The 24,701-nt window shown below is 41.5% G+C and overlaps 1 protein-coding gene across 1 annotated transcript in view; it reads left to right on the top strand.

The window, feature by feature from the left end:
- LOC127422111 (uncharacterized) overlaps nt 1–24,701 on the top strand; it is a 34,812-nt gene that overhangs the window by 5,029 nt on the left and 5,082 nt on the right. The window contains exons 3-29 of the mRNA XM_051665472.1: nt 3,612–3,710; nt 4,088–4,229; nt 10,536–10,756; nt 10,989–11,186; nt 12,198–12,296; nt 12,655–12,796; nt 12,886–13,106; nt 13,339–13,536; nt 14,544–14,642; nt 15,001–15,142; nt 15,232–15,452; nt 15,685–15,882; nt 16,891–16,989; nt 17,348–17,489; nt 17,579–17,799; nt 18,032–18,229; nt 19,239–19,337; nt 19,695–19,836; nt 19,926–20,146; nt 20,379–20,576; nt 21,586–21,684; nt 22,042–22,183; nt 22,273–22,493; nt 22,726–22,923; nt 23,927–24,025; nt 24,404–24,545; nt 24,633–24,698. Coding sequence (XP_051521432.1) covers nt 3,612–3,710; nt 4,088–4,229; nt 10,536–10,756; nt 10,989–11,186; nt 12,198–12,296; nt 12,655–12,796; nt 12,886–13,106; nt 13,339–13,536; nt 14,544–14,642; nt 15,001–15,142; nt 15,232–15,452; nt 15,685–15,882; nt 16,891–16,989; nt 17,348–17,489; nt 17,579–17,799; nt 18,032–18,229; nt 19,239–19,337; nt 19,695–19,836; nt 19,926–20,146; nt 20,379–20,576; nt 21,586–21,684; nt 22,042–22,183; nt 22,273–22,493; nt 22,726–22,923; nt 23,927–24,025; nt 24,404–24,545; nt 24,633–24,698 — 4,267 coding nt within the window. The remainder of the gene's footprint in view (nt 1–3,611; nt 3,711–4,087; nt 4,230–10,535; nt 10,757–10,988; nt 11,187–12,197; nt 12,297–12,654; nt 12,797–12,885; nt 13,107–13,338; nt 13,537–14,543; nt 14,643–15,000; nt 15,143–15,231; nt 15,453–15,684; nt 15,883–16,890; nt 16,990–17,347; nt 17,490–17,578; nt 17,800–18,031; nt 18,230–19,238; nt 19,338–19,694; nt 19,837–19,925; nt 20,147–20,378; nt 20,577–21,585; nt 21,685–22,041; nt 22,184–22,272; nt 22,494–22,725; nt 22,924–23,926; nt 24,026–24,403; nt 24,546–24,632; nt 24,699–24,701) is intronic.

Raw genomic sequence — 24,701 nt, 5'->3', positions numbered from 1 at the left:
GTGGCGGTTCCCTGTAAGGCTAACCCCATGTTATAATTATATTCCGCTAGTTCGTTTCCCTGCTGGCAAACTGCGTCTTCCTTGGGCAGAACCCCTCTGCCTCAGTCTCCATGTTTGTAGTAACTCCTCCCCCATTGGGCAGGATCTACCTTGAAGGCTCTCCACATGGTTGGAAAGACCATGTGATGTATTCTTCCACTTAAATATCCCCCCTCTCTTTGGGCAAGGTTTGGTCTCCGCGGTGTCTTCCCCTTGGGAGGGACAACCTCCAACTAGACCTGGCGGCCCAGTCGGATAATCCCCCTTCTTTTTTAGGGAGTGGAAAAAGAGAAGGGGAAAAGAGGCCACGACTGGGTTAAGCCTGTCTGTATCTTTGGGTAGTCGACTTGTCTCCAAAAAGGGCCGTTTGACACTCATAACTATGTTGGGGGAGGTTACGTGTTGACCTGGTGTGCTGGCTATGAGGCACACAGCAGTCTGCCCACCACACACCGCCAGTTCACGTAACACAGTACAGCCAGTTGTGGCGTTTCGTATAGGGACCCCTAGTGTCACTACATCGACACAACGTCGAGTGAATGACAGATAGGGAACGTCATGGTTACTTGTGTAACCTCCGTTCCCTGATGGAGGGAAGGAGATGTTGTGTCCCTCCTGCCACAACACTGAACTACCCTCTGAAATGGCCGGACCTTATATCGGCTCCTCAGCATAAAACCTGAATGAGTGGTTGCATACCAGCTCCTTTTATACCCGTACGTCCGGGGAAGTGGCATGCAAATACCACTCGCCAATTTTCATTGGCCTTTTATCAAAGACAAGAGGTGTCTCGGGATCCCAAGAGTGACCCCTAGTGTCACTACATTGACACAACGTCTCGTTCGCTCCATCAGGGAATGGAGGTTACACAAGTAACCATGATGTTTTATGTACCTGGCATTTACATGGCTTTGTTTCCATTTAAAGTTGTCTTAATTTTATTGCAGGAAACCATCAGCAGGGATAACTGCAGGAGAGATAGGGCATGTTTCTCCACTCCACCCACCTGTAATCCAGCTGCTCAGGGTTCCTGCTTTTTTGTCTCCACGAGAGCAGTATACGGAAATGCAGACAACCTCACTTTTGAGCTCAGCGGAGAGTCGAATGGTTACATCGCGGTTGGCCTCTCTCGTGACAACAGGGAGGTCTGAAGAAGATTCAATTCGCATACATGTCCACATTAAAGATAAAAGAATATAATCATGGTTTGGGGCTTTGTGATCTTGTTAGAATGCTTCTAAAGATCTGGCTCCTTTTCAGGAAACAGTGCCATCATTGTCTTTAAAATGTTTCTCTTTAAAATGTTGTATCATTTCAAGAGTTTATTTTAAATGCCAGACTCTTTATCCTTTACTCTAATGCTAAATATGTGGTTCCAGTGTTTCAGTATACCAAAAGGTATTCATAGTTCTAAACTATATGTGTGAAGCACTACACTATTTCAGCCCCATCACACTAAGCTAGGAATGCATTTACTTGTAATTTGAATAGATAATTGAGGTAATTCTGGTAGTATCACTCAATTTCGTTGTGCCTTTTTTGAAACAACAATTCCACCCTGTTAAATTAAACATACAGGTGCATCTCAATAAATTAGAATGTCGTGGAAAAGTTCATTTATTTCAGTAATTCAACTTAAATTGTGAAACTCGTGTATTAAATAAATTCATTGCACACAGACTGAAGTAGTTTAAGTCTTTGGTTCTTTTAATTGTGATGATTTTGGCTCCATTTAACAAAAACCCACCAATTCACCATCTCAAAAAATTAGAATACATCATAAGACCAATAAAAAAAAACATTTTTAGTGAATTGTTGGCCTTCTGGAAAGTATGTTCATTTACTGTATATGTACTCAACACTTGGTAGGGGCTCCTTTTGCTTTAATTACTGCCTCAATTCGGCGTGGCATGGAGGTGATCAGTTTGTGGCACTGCCGAGGTGGTATGGAAGCCCAGGTTTCTTTGACAGTGGCCTTCAGCTCATCTGCATTTTTTGGTCTCTTGTTTCTCATTTTCCTCTTGACAATACCCCATAGATTCTCTATGGGGTTCAGGTCTGGTGAGTTTGCTGGCCAGTCAAGCACACCAACACCATGGTCATTTAACCAACTTTTGGTGCTTTTGGCAGTGTGGGCAGGTGCCAAATCCTGCTGGAAAATGAAATCAGCATTTTTTCAGCAGAAGGAAGCATGAAGTTCTCCAAAATTTCTTGGTAAACGGGTGCAGTGACTTTGGTTTTCAAAAAACACAATGGACCAACACCAGCAGATGACATTGCACCCCAAATCATCACAGACTGTGGAAACTTAACACTGGACTTCAAGCAACTTGGGCTATGAGCTTCTCCACCCTTCCTCCAGACTCTAGGACCTTGGTTTCCAAATGAAATACAAAACTTGCTCTCATCTGAAAAGAGGACTTTGGACCACTGGGCAACAGTCCAGTTCTTCTCCTTAGCCCAGGTAAGACGCCTCTGACGTTGTCTGTGGTTCAGGAGTGGCTTAACAAGAGGAATACGACAACTGTAGCCAAATTCCTTGACACATCTGTGTGTGGTGGCTCTTGATGCCTTGACACCAGCCTCAGTCCATTCCTTGTGAAGTTCACCCAAATTCTTGAATCGATTTTGCTTGACAATCCTCATAAGACTGCGGTTCTCTCGGTTGGTTGTGCATCTTTTTCTTCCACACTTTTTCCTTCCACTCAACTTTCTGTAAACATGCTTGGATACAGCACTCTGTGAACAGCCAGCTTCTTTGGCAATGAATGTTTGTGGCTTACCCTCCTTGTGAAGGGTGTCAATGATTGTCTTCTGGACAACTGTCAGATCAGCAGTCTTCCCCATGATTGTGTAGCCTAGTGAACCAAACTGAGAGACCATTTTGAAGGCTCAGGAAACCTTTGCAGGTGTTTTGAGTTGATTAGCTGATTGGCATGTCACCATATTCTAATTTTTTGAGATAGTGAATTGGTGGGTTTTTGTTAAATATGAGCCAAAATCATCACAATTAAAAGAACCAAAGACTTAAACTACTTCAGTCTGTGTGAATTGAATTTATTTAATACACGAGTTTCACAATTTGAGTTGAAATGTAAAATGTAATCAGAGTTCAGAACAAAATCCTTAAAGCACTTCATTATTTCAACCTCATCATAGCATGTTCGGAATGCATTTACTTGTAATTTGAATAGATAATTGAGGCTATTTGGGATGTATCACTCAATTGCGGTTTGCCTTTTATCGCAACAAACTTTCCACCCTGTAATTTTCTAAATATTTCGGGGTAGGAAGTCAGTCCAAAATAGCTAATAGTGGCCTTAACTAGAAAATATCATCAAAGCACAATATTTTCAGTCAGTACTTTTGTACTTAGGGACAAGTATGGGGTGGGACTATCTGGGTTTTTTTTTTAACAATGGTTGACAGTCTGGGGCTGAAGTGGCAGTAGGAGTGTTTGAGAAACATGTTTGGAAACAATGATTATATACTGTATGCTGTTCCTTGGTGGTGCAGTTGATCAAAAGATTTGGATTTGTGTTCTCAGACTTATTTACTTTATCCTGTCATAGGGTGATGGTGATACTGTTTATTCTTGTGCCAACAACAATGGTATAGTGAAGTTTACCCGCGCAACACTGAACAACAGCAGACTGACTCAGGATAATGCAGTAAGTGTCTTCTAGATTGAGTATTTTCTTTGAAATACTCTGACAAGCTTTGCATGGGAGACCCTAAGTTATAGATTTTTTTTAGTTAGGCATAGTTGTAGGGAGGGGTTTAAAAAACCTAATCCTGCTGCTGTCCACGTAGGTCTCTAAGGTTTGTAGCTATTCAAGAGAAGCCTGTATTAAGAGGACCCATACAAACTAAGTGCATGGAAATAAAACAAAAGAAAAGAAATACAGTTTCAAGAGGATAGATTCTCTTCTGACAGTTCTACTGTGCTTTCATATAATTTTTGGACATATTGATTAATCTGTGTAGCAAAGATTTTTATCATTATTACTTTTTTAATTTTTTTTTTTTATGTATTTTTTTTCTGTAGTTCAACCCTAGAAGTTTCCGTGGCTCAGTGAACAGAAGTAAGATTCAGTGCACTTTTATAGCTCCAGGTCTCAGCAACAGGAGTGTCCTGGCGGCATACACAGGGGCTTTCCTCTTCTTTTTCACTGGCAACTTCACAAATGGTGAGTGCAATACTAGGATTAAATTACTGGAACATATATTGTTTAATGAGAGCATTAAAATATTTTCTTCGATCTGCTGTCTTTCCCAGGTTCTCTGCAGTCTCCAATCACTTTACTGGTCACAAATAGGTCAGTGGATCTAAGCAACCCTAACAGCACAGACACTGCAGTAATAACTTTCAATACAAACACCTCTGCAGCATCTAATGCCACTGCAAGGTCAAACACCACTGCTTCATGGAATGGCACTGCAGTGTCAAATGCCACCACCAATACCTCAGAAGGGTCACTCTACAACAGCACAACAAATGCAAGTGTGAAAAGATTAGTGAGCTGGTATCTTCTTAAAAAGTGTACAATGATTTTGATTGTCCAAGTGAATGTTTCTGTCAAAAGTTAAAATGGCTGAAAGTTAAGCTAATGATGTCAAAAACTGATGTCTAATCTTAGATGGTGTCTTTATGTGTCCACTTTCCAATCCGTCGCGGTGGCTGATCCGGACCGTCCGACTCGGCTACGCGATTCAGTTCGCCAGGCGCCCGCCCAGGTTCAGCGGTATTCACTTCACCTTGGTCAAGGGCGAAAACGCCGCCACTCTGCGCGCTGTGATCTCTACCCTCCTACGGAAGGACGCGATAGAACCTGTCCCTCCAGCCGAGATGAAGAAAGGGTTTTACAGCCCCTACTTCATCGTACCAAAAAAAGGCGGTGGGTTGCGGCCAATCTTGGACCTGCGAGTACTGAACCGGACTTTACACAGACTCCCGTTCAAGATGCTGACGCAAAGACGCATTCTGGCGAGCGTCCGGCATCAAGATTGGTTCGCGGCGGTAGACCTGAAGGATGCGTACTTCCACGTCTCAATCCATCCTCGAAACAGACCCTTCCTGTGGTTCGCGTTTGAGGGTCAGGCATATCAGTACAAAGTCCTCCCTTTCGGCCTGTCCCTGTCTCCTCGCATCTTTACGAAGATCGCAGAGGCTGCCCTTGCCCCGCTAAGGGGAGGTGGGCATTCGCATTCTCAACTATCTCGACGACTGGCTAATCCTAGCTCACTCTCGAGACGTGTTGTGCGCACACAGGGACCTGGTGCTCTCACACCTCAGCCGACTAGGGCTTCGGGTCAACTGGGAAAAGAACAAGCTCTTCCCGGTTCAGAGCATCTCTTTTCTCGGTTTGGATTTGGACTCTGTCTCCTTGAAGGCGCGCCTTACGAACGAGCGCGCCCAGTCGGTGCTTTCAAACAGGGAACAGCGGTTCCACTGAATCTTTTTCAGAGGCTCCTGGGGCATATGGCGTCCTCGGCGGTGGCCACCCCGCTCGGGTTGATGCATATGAGGCCACTTCAGCACTGGCTCCAGACTCGAGTCCCGAGACGGGCATGGCGCCACCGGACACACCGCGTGGCCATCACGTTGGTCTGTCACCGTCTTTTCAGCCCTTGGACCGACCTCTCATTTCTACGAGCAGGTGTTCTTCTAGAACTGGTCTCCAGGCGTGACGTGGTCATGATAGACGCCTCCAAAACAGGCTGGGCCGCTGCTTGCAATGGGCACGCAGCCGCCGGCCTCTGGACGGGCCCGCGACTGCATTGGCACATCAACTGCCTCGAGTTGTTGGCAATTCTGCTCGCCCTGCGGAGGTTCCGCCCATTGATTCAGGGCAAGCGCGTGTTAGTTCGGACAGACAGCACGGCAGTGGTAGCATATGTCAACTCTCATTGTATGTCACAACTCGCCTGCCGTCTCCTCCTCCGGAGTCAGCAGCACTTCAAGTCGCTGCGAGCCACTCACATCCCGGGCAACCTCAACACTACAGCGGACGCACTGTCACGGCAGGTTTCCCTCAGGGGAGAGTGGAGACTCCACCCTCAGGTGGTCCAGCTGATTTGGAGTCGATTCGGATGGGCACAGGTGGACCTGTTCGCCTCCCAAGAATCCTCCCACTCTCCGCTCTGATACGCCCTCACCGAGGCTCCCCTCGGCATAGACGCGCTTGCACACAGCTGGCCCCCTGACCTACGCAAATATGCATTTCTCCCAGTGAGCCTGCTTGCACAGACCCTGTGCAAGGTCAGGGAGGACGAGGAGCAGGTCGTTCTGGTAGCACCCTACTGGCCCACCCAGACGTGGTTCTCGGACCTCACGCTCCTCGTGACAGCTCCCCCTGGCAAATTCCCCTGAGGAAGGACCTTCTTTCTCAGGGATGGGGCACCCTCTGGCACCCATGCCCAGACCTCTGGAATCTCCATGTCTGGAATCTCTGGAACCACCCGCGGTGGTAGACACGATCACTCAGGCTAGAGCCCCCTCTACGAGGCGCCTGTATGCCTTTAAGTGCCGTCTATTCGCTAAGTGGTGTTCTTCCCGACACGAAGACCCCCAGAGATGCGCAGTCGGATCAGTGCTTTCCTTCCTGCAGGAGAGGCTGGAAGGGAGGCTGTCCCTTTCCACCTTGAAAGTGTACGTTGCCGCCATAGCAGCACACCACAACGCAGTTGACGGTAAGTCCTTAGGGAAGCACGACCTGATCATCGGGTTCCTAAGAGAAGCCAGGAGGCTGAATCCCTCCAGACCACGCCTTGTTCCCTCATGGGATCTTTCCGTAGTTCTTCAGGGTCTACAGAGAGCCCCTTTTGAGCCTTTGCAGTCAGCCGAGCATAAGGCACTCTCCTTGAAGACTGCCCTCCTGACTGCGCTCACTTCCATCAAGAGGGTAGGTGATCTGCAAGCGTTCTCTGTCAGTGAAATGTGCCTGGAATTCGGTTCGGATTACTCTCACGTGATCCTGAGACCCCGACCGGGCTATGTGCCCAAGGTTCCCACCACCCCTTTTAGGGACCAGGTGGTGAACCTGCAAGCGCTGCCCCAGGAGGAGGCAGATCCAGCCCTGTTGTTGCTGTGTCCGGTGCGCGCTTTACGCATCTATTTGGATCGCACGCAGAGCTTTAGAATCTCTGAGCAGCTCTTTGTCTGCTTTGGTGCACAGCGGAAAGGAAGTGCTGTCTCCAAGTAGAGGATCGCCAAATGGCTCACTGACACCATAACTATGGCATATCTTGCACAGAACATGCCGCCCCCGGTTGGGCTACAAGCCCATTCTACCAGAGGTGTAGCGGCTTCCTGGGCCCTGGTCAGAGGTGCCTCTCTAACAGACATTTGCAGAGCATTAGGCTGGGTAACACCCAACACATTTGCAAGGTTCTACAACCTCCGTGTGGAACCGGTTTCTTCCCAGGTAGTGGCACGCAACACAAGCGGATAGGCCCGTGATAGCCGGCCGGGTATATCGCTTGCACATAGCGCCTTCCACCTCCCTTGGAGATGAAGACGTGCGCCATTAATTCCCAGTAGTGTTCACAAACTTTGTTTCCTGGTTGACTTCCTCCGAGCCCTGTGGCAGTCGAGTTTTCGGAGAGACTCGCTGCCGGCCCAGTACACGCGCTAATTAAGAGCCCTGTTCTGGGGTAGGTGCTCCGCATGTGGCAGTTCCCTGTAAGGCTAACCCCATGCGATATTTATCTTCCGCTAGTTCGTTTCCCTGCTGGCAAACTGCGTCTTCCTTGGGCAGAACCCCTCTGCCCCAGTCTCCATGTTTGTAGTAACTCCTCCCCCATTGGGCAGGATCTACCTTGAAGGCTCTCCACATGTTTGGAAAGACCATGTGATGTATTCTTCCACTTAAATATCCCCCCTCTCTTTGGGCGCGGTGTGGTCTCCGCGGGGTCTTCCCCTTGGGAGGGACACCCCCCGACTAGACCTGGCGGCCCAGTCGGATAATCCCCCTTCTTTTTAGGGAGTGGAAAAAGAGAAGGGGAAAAGAGGCCACGACTGGGTTACTCTTTGAGTACTCGACTTGTCCCCAAAAAGGGCCGTTTGACACTCATTACTATGTTGGGGGAGGATACGTGTTGACCTGGTGTGCTAGCTATGAGGCACACAGCAGTCTGTCCACCACACACCGCCAGTTCACTTAACACAGTACAGCCAGTTGTGGCGTTTCGTATAGGGACCCCTAGTGTCACTACATCGACACAACATCGTGTGAGTGACAGATAGGGAACGTCATGGTTACTTGTGTAACCTCCATTCCCTGATGGAGGGAATGAGATGTTGTGTCCCTCCTGCCACAACGCTGAACTACCCGCTGAAATGGCCTTATATCAGCTCCTCAGCATAAAACCTGAATGAGTGGTTGCATACCAGCTCCTTTTATACACGTATGTCGGGGGGAGTGGCATGCAAATACCACTCGCCTTTTATCAAAGACCAGAGGTTTCTCTGCTCCCAAGAGTGACCCCTAGTGTCACTACATCGACACAACGTCTCGTTCCCTCCATCAGGGAACGGAGCTTACACAAGTAACCATGACGTTTTATGTACCTGACATTTACGTGGCTTTGTTTCCATTTAAAGTTGTCTTAATTTTATTGCAGGAAACCATCAGCAGGGATAACTGCAGGAGAGATAGGGCATGTTTCTCCACTCCACCCACCTGTAATCCAGCTGCTCAGGGTTCCTGCTTTTTTGTCTCCACGAGAGCAGTATACGAAAATGCAGACAACCTCACTTTTGAGCTCAGCGGAGAGTCGAATGGTTACATCGCGGTTGGCCTCTCTCGTGACAACAGGGAGGTCTGAAGAAGATTCAATTTGCATACATGTCCACATTAAAGATAAAAGAGTATAATCCGCTTTGTGATCTTGCTAGAATGCTTCTAAAGATCTGGCTGCTTTTCAGGAAACTGTGCCATCAGTGTCTTTAAAATGTTTTTCTTTAAAATTATTTCAAGAGTTTATTTTAAACACCAGACTCTTTATCCTTTACTCTAATGCTAAATATGTGGTTCCAGTGTTTCAATATACCAAAAGGTATTCATAGTTCTAAACCATATGTGTGAAGCACTACACTATTTCAGCCCTGTCACAGTAAGCTAGGAATGCATTTACTTGTAATTTGAATAGATAATTGAGGTAATTCTGGTAGTATCACTCAATTTCGTTGTGCCTTTTTTTAAACAACCATTCCACCCTGTTAAATTAAACATATATTGGGTTAAACATCAAACACTAAGCAGACTCTGGATCTATTACTCCTCATGATAAATATGTGGTTCCAGTGTTTCAGTTTACAAAAATGTAATCAGAGTTCAGAACAAAATCCTTAAAGCACTTCATTATTTCAACCTCATCATAGCATGTTGGGAATGCATTTACTTGTAATTTGAATAGATAATTGAGGCTATTTGGGATGTATCACTCAATTGTGGTTTGCCTTTTATCGCAACAAACTTTCCACCCTGTAATTTTCTAAATATTTCGGGGTAGGAAGTCAGTCCAAAATAGCTAATAGTGGCCTTAACTAGAAAATATCATCACAGCACATTATTTTCAGTCAGTACTTTTGTACTTAGGGACAAGTATGGGGTGGGACTATCTGGTTTTTTTTTTAACAATGGTTGACAGTCTGTGGCTGAAGTGGCAGTAGGAGTGTTTGAGAAACCTGTTTGGAAACAATGATTATATACTGTATGCTGTTCCTTTGTGTGCCGGTGGTGGTGCAGTTGATCAAAAGATTTGGATTTGTGTTCTCAGACTAATTTACTTTATCCTGTCATAGGGTGATGGTGATACTGTATATTCTTGTGCCAACAACAATGGTATAGTGAAGTTTACCCGTGCAACACTGAACAACAGCAGACTGACTCAGGATAATGCAGTAAGTGTCTTCTAGATTGAGTATTTTCTTTGAAATACTCTGACAAGCTTAGCATGGGAGACCCTAAGTTATAGATTTTTTTTTAGTTAGGCATAGTTGTAGGGAGGGGTTGAAAAAACCTAATCCTGCTGCTGTCCACGTAGGTCTCTAAGGTTTGTAGCTATTCAAGAGAAGCCTGTATTAAGAGGACCCATACAAACTAAGTGCATGGAAATAAAACAAAATAAAAGCAATACAGTATCAAGAGTATAGATTCTCTTCTGACAGTTCTACTGTGCTTTCATATAATTTTTGGACATATTGATTAATCTGTGTAGCAAAGATTTTTATCGTTATTACTTTTGTTTTTGTGCTGTAGTTCATCCCTAGAAGTTTCCGTGGCTCAGTGAACAGAAGTAAGATTCAGTGCACTTTCATAGCTCCAGGTCTCAGCAACAGCAGTGCCCCGGCGGCATACACAGGGGCTTTCCTCTTCTTTTTCACTGGCAACTTCACAAATGGTGAGTGCAATATTAGGATTAAATTACTGGAACATATATTGTTTAATGAGAGCATTAAAATATTTTCTTCGATCTGCTGTCTTTCCCAGGTTCTCTGCAGTCTCCAATCACTTTACTGGTCACAAATAGGTCAGTGGATCTAAGCAACCCTAACAGCACAGACACTGCAGTAATAAAATTCAATACAAACACCTCTGCAGCATCTAATGCCACTACAAGGTCAAACACCACTGCTTCATGGAATGGCACTGCAGCGTCAAATGCCACCACCAGTACCTCAGAAGGGTCACTCTACAACAGCACAACAAATGTAAGTGTGAAAAGATTAGTGAGCCGGTATCTTCTTAAAAAGTGTACAATGATTTTGATTGTCCAAGTGAATGTTTCTGTCAAAAGTTAAAATGGCTGAAGGTTAAGCTAATGATGTCAAAAACTGTTGTCTAATCTTAGATGGTGTCTTTATGTACTTTTGCAGGTTGTTTTATGTACCTGGCATTTACATGGCTTTATTTCCATTTAAAGTTGTCTTAATTTTATTGCAGGAAACCATCAGCAGGGATAACTGCAGGAGAGATAGGGCATGTTTCTCCACTCCACCCACCTGTAATCCAGCTGCTCAGGGTTCCTGCTTTTTTGTCTCCACGAGAGCAGTATACGGAAATGCCAACAACCTCACTTTTGAGCTCAGCGGAGAGTCGAATGGTTACATCGCGGTTGGCCTCTCTCGTGACAACAGGGAGGTCTGAAGAAGATTCAATTACGCATACATGTCCACATTAAAGATAAAAGGATATAATCATGGTTTGGGGCTTTGTGATCTTGTTAGAATGCTTCTAAAGATCTGGCTCCTTTTCAGGAAACAGTGCCATCAGTGTCTTTAAAATGTTTTTCTTTAAAATGTTGTATCATTTCAAGAGTTTATTTTAAATGCCAGACTCTTTATCCTTTACTCTGATGCTAAAGATGTGGTTCCAGTGTTTCAATATACCAAAAGGTATTCATAGTTCTAAACAATATGTGTGAAGCACTTCACTATTTCAGCCCTCGTCACAGTAAGCTAGGAATGCATTTACTTGTAATTTGAATAGATAATTGAGGTAATTCTGGTAGTATCACTCAATTTCGGTGTGCGTTTTTTGAAACAACCATTCCACCCTGTTAAATTAAACATATATTGGGTTAAACATAAAACACTAAGCAGACTCTGGATCTATTACTCCTCATGATAAATATGTGGTTCCAGTGTTTCAGTTTACAAAAATGTAATCGGAGTTCAGAACAAAATCCTTAAAGCACTTCATTATTTCAACCTCGTCACAGCATGTTGGGAATACATTTACTTATAATTTGAATGGATAATTGAGGCTATTTGGGATGTATCGCTCAATTGCGGTTTGCCTTTTATCACAATAAACTTTCCACCCTGTAATTTTCTAAATATTTCGGGGTAGGAAGTCAGTCCAAAATAGCTAATAGTGGCCTTAACTAGAAAATATCATCAAAGCACAGCACATTATTTTCAGTCAGTACTTTTGTACTGAGGGACAAGTATGGGGTGGGACTATCTGTTTTTTTTTTTTTTAACAATGGTTGACAGTCTGGGGCTGAAGTGGCAGTAGGAGTGTTTGAGAAACCTGTTTGGAAACAATGATTATATACTGTATGCTGTTCCTTTGTGTGCCGGTGGTGGTGCAGTTGATCAAAAGATTTGGATTTGTGTTCTCAGACTAATTTACTTTATCCTGTCATAGGGTGATGGTGATACTGTATATTCTTGTGCCAACAACAATGGTATAGTGAAGTTTACCCGTGCAACACTGAACAACAGCAGACTGACTCAGGATAATGCAGTAAGTGTCTTCTAGATTGAGTATTTTCTTTGAAATACTCTGACAAGCTTAGCATGGGAGACCCTAAGTTATAGATTTTTTTTTAGTTAGGCATAGTTGTAGGGAGGGGTTGAAAAAACCTAATCCTGCTGCTGTCCACGTAGGTCTCTAAGGTTTGTAGCTATTCAAGAGAAGCCTGTATTAAGAGGACCCATACAAACTAAGTGCATGGAAATAAAACAAAATAAAAGCAATACAGTATCAAGAGTATAGATTCTCTTCTGACAGTTCTACTGTGCTTTCATATAATTTTTGGACATATTGATTAATCTGTGTAGCAAAGATTTTTATCGTTATTACTTTTGTTTTTGTGCTGTAGTTCATCCCTAGAAGTTTCCGTGGCTCAGTGAACAGAAGTAAGATTCAGTGCACTTTCATAGCTCCAGGTCTCAGCAACAGCAGTGCCCCGGCGGCATACACAGGGGCTTTCCTCTTCTTTTTCACTGGCAACTTCACAAATGGTGAGTGCAATATTAGGATTAAATTACTGGAACATATATTGTTTAATGAGAGCATTAAAATATTTTCTTCGATCTGCTGTCTTTCCCAGGTTCTCTGCAGTCTCCAATCACTTTACTGGTCACAAATAGGTCAGTGGATCTAAGCAACCCTAACAGCACAGACACTGCAGTAATAAAATTCAATACAAACACCTCTGCAGCATCTAATGCCACTACAAGGTCAAACACCACTGCTTCATGGAATGGCACTGCAGCGTCAAATGCCACCACCAGTACCTCAGAAGGGTCACTCTACAACAGCACAACAAATGTAAGTGTGAAAAGATTAGTGAGCCGGTATCTTCTTAAAAAGTGTACGATGATTTTGATTGTCCAAGTGAATGTTTCTGTCAAAAGTTAAAATGGCTGAAGGTTAAGCTAATGATGTCAAAAACTGTTGTCTAATCTTAGATGGTGTCTTTATGTACTTTTGCAGGTTGTTTTATGTACCTGGCATTTACATGGCTTTATTTCTATTTAAAGTTGTCTTAATTTTATTGCAGGAAACCATCAGCAGGGATAACTGCAGGAGAGATAGGGCATGTTTCTCCACTCCACCCACCTGTAATCCAGCTGCTCAGGGTTCCTGCTTTTTTGTCTCCACGAGAGCAGTATACGGAAATGCCAACAACCTCACTTTTGAGCTCAGCGGAGAGTCGAATGGTTACATCGCGGTTGGCCTCTCTCGTGACAACAGGGAGGTCTGAAGAAGATTCAATTACGCATACATGTCCACATTAAAGATAAAAGGATATAATCATGGTTTGGGGCTTTGTGATCTTGTTAGAATGCTTCTAAAGATCTGGCTCCTTTTCAGGAAACAGTGCCATCAGTGTCTTTAAAATGTTTTTCTTTAAAATGTTGTATCATTTCAAGAGTTTATTTTAAATGCCAGACTCTTTATCCTTTACTCTGATGCTAAAGATGTGGTTCCAGTGTTTCAATATACCAAAAGGTATTCATAGTTCTAAACAATATGTGTGAAGCACTTCACTATTTCAGCCCCGTCACAGTAAGCTAGGAATGCATTTACTTGTAATTTGAATAGATAATTGAGGTAATTCTGGTAGTATCACTCAATTTCGGTGTGCGTTTTTTGAAACAACCATTCCACCCTGTTAAATTAAACATATATTGGGTTAAACATAAAACACTAAGCAGACTCTGGATCTATTACTCCTCATGATAAATATGTGGTTCCGGTGTTTCAGTTTACAAAAATGTAATCGGAGTTCAGAACAAAATCCTTAAAGCACTTCATTATTTCAACCTCGTCACAGCATGTTGGGAATACATTTACTTATAATTTGAATGGATAATTGAGGCTATTTGGGATGTATCGCTCAATTGCGGTTTGCCTTTTATCACAATAAACTTTCCACCCTGTAATTTTCTAAATATTTCGGGGTAGGAAGTCAGTCCAAAATAGCTAATAGTGGCCTTAACTAGAAAATATCATCAAAGCACAGCACATTATTTTCAGTCAGTACTTTTGTACTTAGGGACAAGTATGGGGTGGGACTATCTGGTTTTTTTTTTAACAATGGTTGACAGTCTGTGGCTGAAGTGGCAGTAGGAGTGTTTGAGAAACCTGTTTGGAAACAATGATTATATACTGTATGCTGTTCCTTTGTGTGCCGGTGGTGGTGCAGTTGATCAAAAGATTTGGATTTGTGTTCTCAGACTAATTTACTTTATCCTGTCATAGGGTGATGGTGATACTGTATATTCTTGTGCCAACAACAATGGTATAGTGAAGTTTACCCGTGCAACACTGAACAACAGCAGACTGACTCAGGATAATGCAGTAAGTGTCTTCTAGATTGAGTATTTTCTTTGAAATACTCTGACAAGCTTTAGCATGGGAGACCCTAAGTTATAGATTTTTTTTAGTTAGGCATAGTTGTAGGGAGGGGTTGAAAAAACCTAATCCTGCTGCTGTCCACGTAGGTCTCTAAGGTTTGTAGCTATTCAAGAGAAGCCTGTATTAAGAGGACCCATACAAACTAAGTGCATGGAAATAAAACAAAATAAAAGCAATACAGTATCAAGAGTATAGATTCTCTTCTGACAGTTCTACTGTGCTTTCATATAATTTTTGGACATATTGATTAATCTGTGTAGCAAAGATTTTTATCGTTATTACTTTTGTTTTTGTGCTGTAGTTCATCCCTAGAAGTTTCCGTGGCTCAGTGAACAGAAGTAAGATTCAGTGCACTTTCATAGCTCCAGGTCTCAGCAACAGCAGTGCCCCGGCGGCATACACAGGGGCTTTCCTCTTCTTTTTCACTGGCAACTTCACAAATGGTGAGTGCAATATTAGGATTAAATTACTGGAACATATATTGTTTAATGAGAGCATTAAAATATTTTCTTCGATCTGCTGTCTTTCCCAGGTTCTCTGCAGTCTCCAATCACTTTACTGGTCACAAATAGGTCAGTGGATCTAAGCAACCCTAACAGCACAGACACTGCAGTAATAAAATTCAATACAAACACCTCTGCAGCATCTAATGCCACTACAAGGTCAAACACCACTGCTTCATGGAATGGCACTGCAGCGTCAAATGCCACCACCAGTACCTCAGAAGGGTCACTCTACAACAGCACAACAAATGTAAGTGTGAAAAGATTAGTGAGCCGGTATCTTCTTAAAAAGTGTACAATGATTTTGATTGTCCAAGTGAATGTTTCTGTCAAAAGTTAAAATGGCTGAAGGTTAAGCTAATGATGTCAAAAACTGTTGTCTAATCTTAGATGGTGTCTTTATGTACTTTTGCAGGTTGTTTTATGTACCTGGCATTTACATGGCTTTATTTCCATTTAAAGTTGTCTTAATTTTATTGCAGGAAACCATCAGCAGGGATAACTGCAGGAGAGATAGGGCATGTTTCTCCACTCCACCCACCTGTAATCCAGCTGCTCAGGGTTCCTGCTTTTTTGTCTCCACGAGAGCAGTATACGGAAATGCCAACAACCTCACTTTTGAGCTCAGCGGAGAGTCGAATGGTTACATCGCGGTTGGCCTCTCTCGTGACAACAGGGAGGTCTGAAGAAGATTCAATTACGCATACATGTCCACATTAAAGATAAAAGGATATAATCATGGTTTGGGGCTTTGTGATCTTGTTAGAATGCTTCTAAAGATCTGGCTCCTTTTCAGGAAACAGTGCCATCAGTGTCTTTAAAATGTTTTTCTTTAAAATGTTGTATCATTTCAAGAGTTTATTTTAAATGCCAGACTCTTTATCCTTTACTCTGATGCTAAAGATGTGGTTCCAGTGTTTCAATATACCAAAAGGTATTCATAGTTCTAAACAATATGTGTGAAGCACTTCACTATTTCAGCCCCGTCACAGTAAGCTAGGAATGCATTTACTTGTAATTTGAATAGATAATTGAGGTAATTCTGGTAGTATCACTCAATTTCGGTGTGCGTTTTTTGAAACAACCATTCCACCCTGTTAAATTAAACATATATTGGGTTAAACATAAAACACTAAGCAGACTCTGGATCTATTACTCCTCATGATAAATATGTGGTTCCAGTGTTTCAGTTTACAAAAATGTAATCGGAGTTCAGAACAAAATCCTTAAAGCACTTCATTATTTCAACCTCGTCACAGCATGTTGGGAATACATTTACTTATAATTTGAATGGATAATTGAGGCTATTTGGGATGTATCACTCAATTGCGGTTTGCCTTTTATCACAATAAACTTTCCACCCTGTAATTTTCTAAATATTTCGGGGTAGGAAGTCAGTCCAAAATAGCTAATAGTGGCCTTAACTAGAAAATATCATCAAAGCACAGCACATTATTTTCAGTCAGTACTTTTGTACTTAGGGACAAGTATGGGGTGGGACTATCTGGTTTTTTTTTTTAACAATGGTTGACAGTCTGGGGCTGAAGTGGCAGTAGGAGTGTTTGAGAAACCTGTTTGGAAACAATGATTATATACTGTATGCTGTTCCTTTGTGTGCCGGTGGTGGTGCAGTTGATCAAAAGATTTGGATTTGTGTTCTCAGACTAATTTACTTTATCCTGTCATAGGGTGATGGTGATACTGTATATTCTTGTGCCAACAACAATGGTATAGTGAAGTTTACCCGTGCAACACTGAACAACAGCAGACTGACTCAGGATAATGCAGTAAGTGTCTTCTAGATTGAGTATTTTCTTTGAAATACTCTGACAAGTTTAGCATGGGAGACCCTAAGTTATAGATTTTTTTTTAGTTAGGCATAGTTGTAGGGAGGGGTTGAAAAAACCTAATCCTGCTGCTGTCCACGTAGGTCTCTAAGGTTTGTAGCTATTCAAGAGAAGCCTGTATTAAGAGGACCCATACAAACTAAGTGCATGGAAATAAAACAAAATAAAAGCAATACAGTATCAAGAGTATAGATTCTCTTCTGACAGTTCTACTGTGCTTTCATATAATTTTTGGACATATTGATTAATCTGTGTAGCAAAGATTTTTATCGTTATTACTTTTGTTTTTGTGCTGTAGTTCATCCCTAGAAGTTTCCGTGGCTCAGTGAACAGAAGTAAGATTCAGTGCACTTTCATAGCTCCAGGTCTCAGCAACAGCAGTGCCCCGGCGGCATACACAGGGGCTTTCCTCTTCTTTTTCACTGGCAACTTCACAAATGGTGAGTGCAATATTAGGATTAAATTACTGGAACATATATTGTTTAATGAGAGCATTAAAATATTTTCTTCGATCTGCTGTCTTTCCCAGGTTCTCTGCAGTCTCCAATCACTTTACTGGTCACAAATAGGTCAGTGGATCTAAGCAACCCTAACAGCACAGACACTGCAGTAATAAAATTCAATACAAACACCTCTGCAGCATCTAATGCCACTACAAGGTCAAACACCACTGCTTCATGGAATGGCACTGCAGCGTCAAATGCCACCACCAGTACCTCAGAAGGGTCACTCTACAACAGCACAACAAATGTAAGTGTGAAAAGATTAGTGAGCCGGTATCTTCTTAAAAAGTGTACAATGATTTTGATTGTCCAAGTGAATGTTTCTGTCAAAAGTTAAAATGGCTGAAGGTTAAGCTAATGATGTCAAAAACTGTTGTCTAATCTTAGATGGTGTCTTTATGTACTTTTGCAGGTTGTTTTATGTACCTGGCATTTACATGGCTTTATTTCTATTTAAAGTTGTCTTAATTTTATTGCAGGAAACCATCAGCAGGGATAACTGCAGGAGAGATAGGGCATGTTTCTCCACTCCACCCACCTGTAATCCAGCTGCTCAGGGTTCCTGCTTTTTTGTCTCCACGAGAGCAGTATACGGAAATGCCAACAACCTCACTTTTGAGCTCAGCGGAGAGTCGAATGGTTACATCGCGGTTGGCCTCTCTCGTGACAACAGGGAGGTCTGAAGAAGATTCAATTACGCATACATGTCCACATTAAAGATAAAAGGATATAATCATGGTTTGGGGCTTTGTGATCTTGTTAGAATGCTTCTAAAGATCTGGCTCCTTTTCAGGAAACAGTGCCATCAGTGTCTTTAAAATGTTTTTCTTTAAAATGTTGTATCATTTCAAGAGTTTATTTTAAATGCCAGACTCTTTATCCTTTACTCTGATGCTAAAGATGTGGTTCCAGTGTTTCAATATACCAAAAGGTATTCATAGTTCTAAACAATATGTGTGAAGCACTTCACTATTTCAGCCCCGTCACAGTAAGCTAGGAATGCATTTACTTGTAATTTGAATAGATAATTGAGGTAATTCTGGTAGTATCACTCAATTTCGGTGTGCGTTTTTTGAAACAACCATTCCACCCTGTTAAATTAAACATATATTGGGTTAAACATCAAACACTAAGCAGACTCTGGATCTATTACTCCTCATGATAAATATGTGGTTCCAGTGTTTCAGTTTACAAAAATGTAATCGGAGTTCAGAACAAAATCCTTAAAGCACTTCATTATTTCAACCTCGTCACAGCATGTTGGGAATACATTTACTTATAATTTGAATGGATAATTGAGGCTATTTGGGATGTATCACTCAATTGCGGTTTGCCTTTTATCACAATAAACTTTCCACCCTGTAATTTTCTAAATATTTCGGGGTAGGAAGTCAGTCCAAAATAGCTAATAGTGGCCTTAACTAGAAAATATCATCAAAGCACAGCACATTATTTTCAGTCAGTACTTTTGTACTTAGGGACAAGTATGGGGTGGGACTATCTGGTTTTTTTTTTTTAACAATGGTTGACAGTCTGTGGCTGAAGTGGCAGTAGGAGTGTTTGAGAAACCTGTTTGGAAACAATGATTATATACTGTATGCTGTTCCTTTGTGTGCCGGTGGTGGTGCAGTTGATCAAAAGATTTGGATTTGTGTTCTCAGACTAATTTACTTTATCCTGTCATAGGGTGATGGTGATACTGTATATTCTTGTGCCAACAACAATGGTATAGTGAAGTTTACCCGTGCAACACTGAACAACAGCAGACTGACTCAGGATAATGCAGTAAGTGTCTTCTAGATTGAGTATTTTCTTTGAAACACTCTGACAAGTTTAGCATGGGAGACCCTAAGTTATAGATTTTTTTTAGTTAGGCATAGTTGTAGGGAGGGGTTGAAAAAACCTAATCCTGCTGCTGTCCACGTAGGTCTCTAAGGTTTGTAGCTATTCAAGAGAAGCCTGTATTAAGAGGACCCATACAAACTAAGTGCATGGAAATAAAACAAAATAAAAGCAATACAGTATCAAGAGTATAGATTCTCTTCTGACAGTTCTACTGTGCTTTCATATAATTTTTGGACATATTGATTAATCTGTGTAGCAAAGATTTTTATCGTTATTACTTTTGTTTTTGTGCTGTAGTTCATCCCTAGAAGTTTCCGTGGCTCAGTGAACAGAAGTAAGATTCAGTGCACTTTCATAGCTCCAGGTCTCAGCAACAGCAGTGCCCCGGCGGCATACACAGGGGCTTTCCTCTTCTTTTTCACTGGCAACTTCACAAATGGTGAGTGCAATATTAGGATTAAATTACTGGAACATATATTGTTTAATGAGAGCATTAAAATATTTTCTTCGATCTGCTGTCTTTCCCAGGTTCTCTGCAGTCTCCAATCACTTTACTGGTCACAAATAGGTCAGTGGATCTAAGCAACCCTAACAGCACAGACACTGCAGTAATAAAATTCAATACAAACACCTCTGCAGCATCTAATGCCACTACAAGGTCAAACACCACTGCTTCATGGAATGGCACTGCAGCGTCAAATGCCACCACCAGTACCTCAGAAGGGTCACTCTACAACAGCACAACAAATGTAAGTGTGAAAAGATTAGTGAGCCGGTATCTTCTTAAAAAGTGTACAATGATTTTGATTGTCCAAGTGAATGTTTCTGTCAAAAGTTAAAATGGCTGAAGGTTAAGCTAATGATGTCAAAAACTGTTGTCTAATCTTAGATGGTGTCTTTATGTACTTTTGCAGGTTGTTTTATGTACCTGGCATTTACATGGCTTTATTTCCATTTAAAGTTGTCTTAATTTTATTGCAGGAAACCATCAGCAGGGATAACTGCAGGAGAGATAGGGCATGTTTCTCCACTCCACCCACCTGTAATCCAGCTGCTCAGGGTTCCTGCTTTTTTGTCTCCACGAGAGCAGTATACGGAAATGCCAACAACCTCACTTTTGAGCTCAGCGGAGAGTCGAATGGTTACATCGCGGTTGGCCTCTCTCGTGACAACAGGGAGGTCTGAAGAAGATTCAATTACGCATACATGTCCACATTAAAGATAAAAGGATATAATCATGGTTTGGGGCTTTGTGATCTTGTTAGAATGCTTCTAAAGATCTGGCTCCTTTTCAGGAAACAGTGCCATCAGTGTCTTTAAAATGTTTTTCTTTAAAATGTTGTATCATTTCAAGAGTTTATTTTAAATGCCAGACTCTTTATCCTTTACTCTGATGCTAAAGATGTGGTTCCAGTGTTTCAATATACCAAAAGGTATTCATAGTTCTAAACAATATGTGTGAAGCACTTCACTATTTCAGCCCCGTCACAGTAAGCTAGGAATGCATTTACTTGTAATTTGAATAGATAATTGAGGTAATTCTGGTAGTATCACTCAATTTCGGTGTGCGTTTTTTGAAACAACCATTCCACCCTGTTAAATTAAACATATATTGGGTTAAACATAAAACACTAAGCAGACTCTGGATCTATTACTCCTCATGATAAATATGTGGTTCCAGTGTTTCAGTTTACAAAAATGTAATCGGAGTTCAGAACAAAATCCTTAAAGCACTTCATTATTTCAACCTCGTCACAGCATGTTGGGAATACATTTACTTATAATTTGAATGGATAATTGAGGCTATTTGGGATGTATCGCTCAATTGCGGTTTGCCTTTTATCACAATAAACTTTCCACCCTGTAATTTTCTAAATATTTCGGGGTAGGAAGTCAGTCCAAAATAGCTAATAGTGGCCTTAACTAGAAAATATCATCAAAGCACAGCACATTATTTTCAGTCAGTACTTTTGTACTGAGGGACAAGTATGGGGTGGGACTATCTGGTTTTTTTTTTTTAACAATGGTTGACAGTCTGGGGCTGAAGTGGCAGTAGGAGTGTTTGAGAAACCTGTTTGGAAACAATGATTATATACTGTATGCTGTTCCTTTGTGTGCCGGTGGTGGTGCAGTTGATCAAAAGATTTGGATTTGTGTTCTCAGACTAATTTACTTTATCCTGTCATAGGGTGATGGTGATACTGTATATTCTTGTGCCAACAACAATGGTATAGTGAAGTTTACCCGTGCAACACTGAACAACAGCAGACTGACTCAGGATAATGCAGTAAGTGTCTTCTAGATTGAGTATTTTCTTTGAAATATTCTGACAAGCTTTGCATGGGAGACCCTAAGTTATAGATTTTTTTTAGTTAGGCATAGTTGTAGGGAGGGGTTGAAAAAACCTAATCCTGCTGCTGTCCATGTAGGCCTCTAAGGTTTGTAGCTATTCAAGAGAAGCCTGTATTAAGAGGACCCATACAAACTAAGTGCATGGAAATAAAACAAAATAAAAGCAATACAGTATCAAGAGTATAGATTCTCTTCTGACAGTTCTACTGTGCTTTCATATAATTTTTGGACATATTGATTAATCTGTGTAGCAAAGATTTTTATCGTTATTACTTTTGTTTTTGTGCTGTAGTTCATCCCTAGAAGTTTCCGTGGCTCAGTGAACAGAAGTAAGATTCAGTGCACTTTCATAGCTCCAGGTCTCAGCAACAGCAGTGCCCCGGCGGCATACACAGGGGCTTTCCTCTTCTTTTTCACTGGCAACTTCACAAATGGTGAGTGCAATATTAGGATTAAATTACTGGAACATATATTGTTTAATGAGAGCATTAAAATATTTTCTTCGATCTGCTGTCTTTCCCAGGTTCTCTGCAGTCTCCAATCACTTTACTGGTCACAAATAGGTCAGTGGATCTAAGCAACCCTAACAGCACAGACACTGCAGTAATAAAATTCAATACAAACACCTCTGCAGCATCTAATGCCACTACAAGGTCAAACACCACTGCTTCATGGAATGGCACTGCAGCGTCAAATGCCACCACCAGTACCTCAGAAGGGTCACTCTACAACAGCACAACAAATGTAAGTGTGAAAAGATTAGTGAGCCGGTATCTTCTTAAAAAGTGTACAATGATTTTGATTGTCCAAGTGAATGTTTCTGTCAAAAGTTAAAATGGCTGAAGGTTAAGCTAATGATGTCAAAAACTGTTGTCTAATCTTAGATGGTGTCTTTATGTACTTTTGCAGGTTGTTTTATGTACCTGGCATTTACATGGCTTTATTTCTATTTAAAGTTGTCTTAATTTTATTGCAGGAAACCATCAGCAGGGATAACTGCAGGAGAGATAGGGCATGTTTCTCCACTCCACCCACCTGTAATCCAGCTGCTCAGGGTTCCTGCTTTTTTGTCTCCACGAGAGCAGTATACGGAAATGCCAACAACCTCACTTTTGAGCTCAGCGGAGAGTCAAATGGTTACATCGCGGTTGGCCTCTCTCGTGACAACAGGGAGGTCTGAAGAAGATTCAATTACGCATGCATGTCCACATTAAAGATAAAAGGATATAATCATGGTTTGGGGCTTTGTGATCTTGTTAGAATGCTTCTAAAGTTCTGGCTCCTTTTCAGGAAACAGTGCCATCAGTGTCTTTAAAATGTTTTTCTTTAAAATGTTGTATCATTTCAAGAGTTTATTTTAAATGCCAGACTCTTTATCCTTTACTCTAATGCTAAAGATGTGGTTCCAGTGTTTCAATATACCAAAAGGTATTCATAGTTCTAAACAATATGTGTGAAGCACTTCACTATTTCAGCCCCGTCACAGTAAGCTAGGAATGCATTCACTTGTAATTTGAATAGATAATTGAGGTAATTCTGGTAGTATCACTCAATTTCGGTGTGCGTTTTTTGAAACAACCATTCCACCCTGTTAAATTAAACATATATTGGGTTAAACATCAAACACTAAGCAGACTCTGGATCTATTACTCCTCATGATAAATATGTGGTTCCAGTGTTTCAGTTTACAAAAATGTAATCAGAGTTCAGAACAAAATCCTTAAAGCACTTCATTATTTCAACCTCGTCACAGCATGTTGGGAATACATGTACTTATAATTTGAATGGATAATTGAGGCTATTTGGGATGTATCGCTCACTTGCGGTTTTCCTTTTATCACAATAAACTTTCCACCCTGTAATTTTCTAAATATTTCGGGGTAGGAAGTCAGTCCAAAATAGCTAATAGTGGCCTTAACTAGAAAATATCATCAAAGCACAGCACATTATTTTCAGTCAGTATTTTTGTACTTAGTGACAGGTATGTGGTGGGACTATCTGGTTTTTTTTTTAACAATGGTTGACAGTCTGGGGCTGAAGTGGCAGTAGGAGTGTTTGAGAAACCTGTTTGGAAACAATGATTATATACTGTATGCTGTTCCTTTGTGTGCTGGTGTCGGTGCAGTTGATCAAAAGATTTGGATTTGTGTTCTCAGACTAATTTACTTTATCTCTAGGGTGATGGTGATACTGTCTATTCTTGCTCCAACAACAACGGTATAGTGAAGTTTTACCGCGCAACACTGAACAACAACAGACTGACTCAAGATAATTCAGTAAGATTCTTCTAGATTGAGTATTTTCTCTGAAATACTCTGACAAGCTTTGCATGGGAGTCCATAAGTTATAGATTTTTTTTTAGTTAGGCATAGTTTTAGGGAGTGGTTGAAAAAACCTAATCCTGTTGCTGTCTACATGGGTCTCTAATGTTTGTAGCTGTTCAAGAGAAACCTGTATTATTCTGATACATACGAGGACCCATAGAAACTGAGTGCATGTGAATAATATAGAATAAAAAATACATTCATATTCAAAGTTTCAAGGGGATAGATTATTTTCTGACAGTTCTACTGTGCTTTCATATAAGTTTTGACATACTGATTCAGCTGGGTAGCAAATATTTATATTATTATTTATTTTTCTTTTTGCTGCAGTTCATGCCTAGAAGTGTCCATGGCTCAGTGAACGGAAGAAAGATTCAGTGCATTTTCATAGCTTCAGGTCTCAGCAACAGCATTGCCCCTGCAGCAAGCACTGGGGCTTTCCTTTTCTTTTTCACAGGCAGCTTCACAAATGGTGAGTTCAATACTTTGATTAAATGATTGGAACAGATGTTGAGATGAGAGAAGTAAAAGGTTTTTCTTCTAACTGTTATTTTTTCAGGTTCTCTGGAGTCTCCAATCACTCGACTGTTTACAAGTGGGTCAGTGGATCTAAGCAACCCTAACAGCA

Source organism: Myxocyprinus asiaticus, chromosome 31, assembly GCF_019703515.2.
Source record: "Myxocyprinus asiaticus isolate MX2 ecotype Aquarium Trade chromosome 31, UBuf_Myxa_2, whole genome shotgun sequence".
NCBI lineage: Eukaryota > Metazoa > Chordata > Actinopteri > Cypriniformes > Catostomidae > Myxocyprinus > Myxocyprinus asiaticus.
This window is presented reverse-complemented; position numbering and strand designations above follow the sequence as displayed.